Below are 4,269 nucleotides of genomic sequence, written 5' to 3' on the forward strand. Positions count from 1 at the left end.
TCTTGGGTTGTATCTAGGGAGTGGGGGCTCTCCATTCCTCTCTCCTTGTGTGGTAAGAAAGTGGATAGATAATGCTAGTTTGCCAAGCTGGTGCCAACTGCCATCCTCCTCCCTTCCAGATCCTCGGGGCCACCATTGACAACTCCAAGATTGTCCTACAGATTGACAATGCCCGTCTGGCTGCAGATGACTTCCGAACCAAGTAAGTGTCCTGCTTTGGGGTCTGCAGAAGCCAGGCAAATGAGATTGGAGTAACTGCAGGCCTTTATAGTGCTTGGCACTGTGGGGGTCTGGACTCTGCCTTTCTTCTCCACCTTAGCTTGCTCAAAGCAAACCCCCACAGACTCCTTAACCATGGGGAAGTTGGCAGAGACACAGAGCCAGCACTAGCCTGACTGCAACTATTTCCTTGGAAAGGTTTGAGACGGAGCAGGCCTTGCGTCTGAGCGTGGAGGCCGACATCAATGGCCTGCGCCGGGTGCTGGATGAGCAGACTCTGGCTAGAACTGACCTGGAGATGCAGATTGAGAGCCTGAAGGAGGAGCTGACTAACCTGAAGAAGAACCATGAAGAGGTGGGTGAAGCTGGGCCTTCTGTCCATCTTGTCCCAAAACTGAGACTCTGGTATCTTGGGCTTACTGACCATGACCTCATCTCTTACATCATACTATGTCCCTGGCTTGGATCATGCCTCTAACAGTCCCAGCACTGCATGGTGACCATGACACCTACTCTCCAGTGATGGCTTCTACTCCTGTACCTCCAAACCAGCCTTGTTCGGCTAAGGGATTCAGGGAGTGACCTGGTCCAAAACCAGCATGTTTAGGTCTTGACATGCCCCTGTGTGTGGTGTCTTCACAGGAAATTAGTGCCCTGAGGAGCCAGGTGGGTGGCCAGGTCAGTGTGGAGGTGGATTCCACTCCTGGTGTCGACCTAGCCAAGATCCTGAGTGAGATGAGAAGTCAGTATGAGATCATGGCTGAGAAGAACCGGAAGGATGCTGAAGCTTGGTACAATAGTCAGGTATGCAGAGGATGCTGGTATCCTGTGAGGGTGGTGAGGAGAGACCCTGAACACACAAAGACAGAAGCTTATTTCTTATTTTTTGCTTGATTTGTCTTGTTACAGATTCAGGATCTGAACATCCAGGTTGAAGTCCACACTGAACAGATCCGGATAAGCCAGACTGAAGTCACAGAGCTTCGACGTACCCTCCAGGGCCTTGAGATTGAGCTACAGTCCCAGCTTAGCATGGTATGAATCTCCACCCTGTGGCCTGCACACTTGTGCCCTGGCAACCTCAGTGGCTGTGCCCGTGTTCAGGAACCTGCTCCTGCTGAGTCATGTCCCCTTTCTCTCCCTTCAGAAAGCTGCCCTGGAAGGCACGCTGGCAGAGACAGAGGCCCGTTATGGAGCCCAACTGTCACAGATCCAGGGTGTGATCAGCAGTATCGAAGCCCAGCTGAGCAATGTGCGTGCTGACACAGAACGCCAAAACCAGGAGTATCAGCAGCTCATGGATATCAAGTCGAGGTTGGAGCAGGAGATTGCCACCTACCGCAGCCTGCTTGAGGGCCAGGAAGCTCACTACAACAGTCTGCCCACCATCATGGTCATCTGATCAGATCCTCAGCCCCTGGCCTACCACCAGTGAGACAACCCCCACCTCTCAAGCAGGAGCCAGACTGGGGTGATAAAGTTTACTCCAGCCCTTTCCTTGACTTGTCAATAAAACTATCCTTCAAGGGAAAAAGGATGTGTTGCTTATTTTACCCCATGAAGGATGGGTTATATCATAGCCCCTTGTTTTATTTGAGCCAAAGTGCACCCTGTCCCAGAACAGGGAGAGAGGCAAGAGCACATTGCTATAGCTATGGCAATTCAGGTTAGATAAATGACCTGTACAGATAGAATTGTAATTGTAATTTGTTTTTGTTTTTTTAAGACAGGGTTTCTCTGTGTAAGCATGGCTGTCCTGGAACTCACTCTGTAGACAAGGCTGACCTCGAACTCAGAAATACACCTTCCACTGCCTCCCAAGTGCTAGGATTAAAGGAGTGTGCTCCCACTGCCAGGCAGAATGCGACTAAGTTTTTTTTTTGTGTTGTTTTGGTTTTGGTTTTTGAGACAGGGTTTCTCTGTATAGCTCTGTCTGTCCTGGAACTCATTCTGTAGACCAGGCTGGCCTTGAACTCAGAAATCTTCCTGTCTCTGCCTCCCAAGTGCTGGGATTAAAGACATGTGCCACCACTGCCAGACAGATTTGTTCTTTTTGACAATCTTATTTCCACTTGAGAGACCTAAAGTGGAGTTTAGGGAGGCCCAGTGGCTTGCCCACATACATAACCGCTGCAGTACATGGCAAAAGTGAGGTGTGCATAGGCCAGAGGTTAACATAAGTGTCCTCTGTACTCCCTCTACCACCTTTTGTGACAAGGTCTCTCACTGAACCTGCAGCTCACTGACTTGGGTTGCCTGGCTGGTGAGTTCCAGGAATCCAGTTTACCACCTTGTATTGACATTCCAGATGTGCAATGCCACTCCTGGCCTTTTTTCTTATTCTTTTATACTTAGTTATTTACTTAGTGTGTGTAGCTTTAAATGCACAGGCATGGCACTGTGTAGCTGTGTGAGGTTAGAAGACACCTCTTAGGAATCAATGCTCTCTTTCTTCCCACGTGTGTTCTGGTGATCAAACTCAGGTTGTCAGGCTTGGTGGCACACGCGTTTACCCACAAAGTCACACTGTGGCCCCACACCAGCTCTTCATGTGGGTGCTGGGGATCTGAACTCAGATCCTCATGCTTCGTGGGTAGCATTTCACCACTGGGGCTCCAAGTGTGGGATTTTAAAAGGTCTCAGACAAAGTTTCCTTTCCATTGTACTCCCTCCGGTTGGGGTGTAAGTTATGTATGAAGACTGGGCACCTACTATATGCCATTGATAAAAACAACCTTGAAGGTAGGATGAGCTGCATTTTATACAGCAGGAAATGAGTTCAGAGAAATGAAATCCTTGGCTGAGGCTCACACAGTTAGAGAAGACTTTCAGAGCTTGCATCAATGCTGTACCGTTTCTAGCCACTGGACCCAGGTGGTTTCCTAGAGCTGACAACATTTCTCCTGGCCTTGCTCCACTTGAAGACTCAGGACAGGGACCTCCCCAGGCATTTGGTCCTGACATTTTAACCCACACTGGAGCTTTGGGATTTAGACACTGTGTTTAAAACAAGGCTGGACAGGGTGTCCTTGTCGGTGTATGCCTGTGTGCAGGTACTAACACATTCCTTATGCAGCAACCCTGCATACGCCCCTTAACTCTCACCAGCTCCTACCTGGGCCCCAAGCCTGGAATGGGTCTGGACTGTGACGGAGACCTCCCTCACAGGCTCCCAACCTGACTTGTCTGGAGCCTGCCCTGAGTCCATAAAGGAACAAAGAAAGCTGCAGCTTCCTGGTCCAGCTCTCCCTGGGTAGGTATGGTGACCCTGTGGTTTCCAGTTCATCTGCCAAGAGCTGTGGCCAATTCAAGGTAAATAATGGACCCATAAAACAAGGCCTTGGCTGCAGGGTGCTGGTTCTCAGGACAGTTGGCAGGGGCCTATCGGGGAGGGGACAAGTAAAGGGCCCTGTCTTACTCAGTACCCCATCTGAGGCCTTTTAGGAGAGAATGTTGAATGTTGGCTGCCCTGTGCCATGATTCCTGCCAAGTCAGAAGGAGGTGCTTTTTCTTCCTTTTCCTTAGGAGTCTTTGTGCCTTAGCTTGCTCCAACTCATAAGGCGGCTTATAAAAGTGTGGTCCCAGAACCCTGCTCTTCCCTTTCATCCCCAACCTCCCCTCTTGGCCTCCTCCTCTACTTTTCAACATCCACAATCTCCTTCCAGCTCTAAAATTCTCAGGAGGATTTGAGCTGTTGGCAGAGGCCAGGCCACACCCCAGCCTCAGATTGCCTGGAAATCCTTGTCCCAGTCTATAAAAACCTCCTTTGTCACAGTTGAAAGCCTCCCTGTGCCCCAGGGGCCCCTAGAATGTGCCTGTAGGGAGGGATGCGGGCCCACACAGGTGTGGCAGGTTACTGGGCCATCAGCACAGGAGGCTGTGGGTTGGGGTGTGGGTAGACACCTTTCTTTGTGTGTTCAGGGTAGGAAGGCCTCAGAGCTGTTTATGGGGTGATCTGGGGATGGAGATGGGGCTGAAAGTAGAGAAGATCTTTCCACCATGGCAGTCATCATGATCACTATTCCAGCTTGTATCCCATTTCCCATCAGC

At 50.4% G+C, this 4,269-nt stretch overlaps 1 protein-coding gene across 1 annotated transcript; it reads left to right on the plus strand.

Moving 5' to 3' along the window:
- Positions 1 to 119: 119 nt before the first annotated feature.
- LOC114616054 (keratin, type I cytoskeletal 19-like) lies at positions 120 to 1,750 on the plus strand (the record flags this gene model as incomplete). Its single annotated transcript, XM_028761597.1, has 5 exons — positions 120 to 202; positions 418 to 574; positions 862 to 1,023; positions 1,129 to 1,254; positions 1,367 to 1,750. Coding segments are annotated over 5 exons (783 nt in total), but the record flags the coding sequence as incomplete, so codon positions are not given.
- Between the last annotated feature and the right edge of the window lie 2,519 nt (positions 1,751 to 4,269).

This window comes from Grammomys surdaster, unplaced genomic scaffold (genome assembly GCF_004785775.1).
Source record: "Grammomys surdaster isolate TR1022 unplaced genomic scaffold, NIH_TR_1.0 245521, whole genome shotgun sequence".
NCBI classification, from domain to species: domain Eukaryota; kingdom Metazoa; phylum Chordata; class Mammalia; order Rodentia; family Muridae; genus Grammomys; species Grammomys surdaster.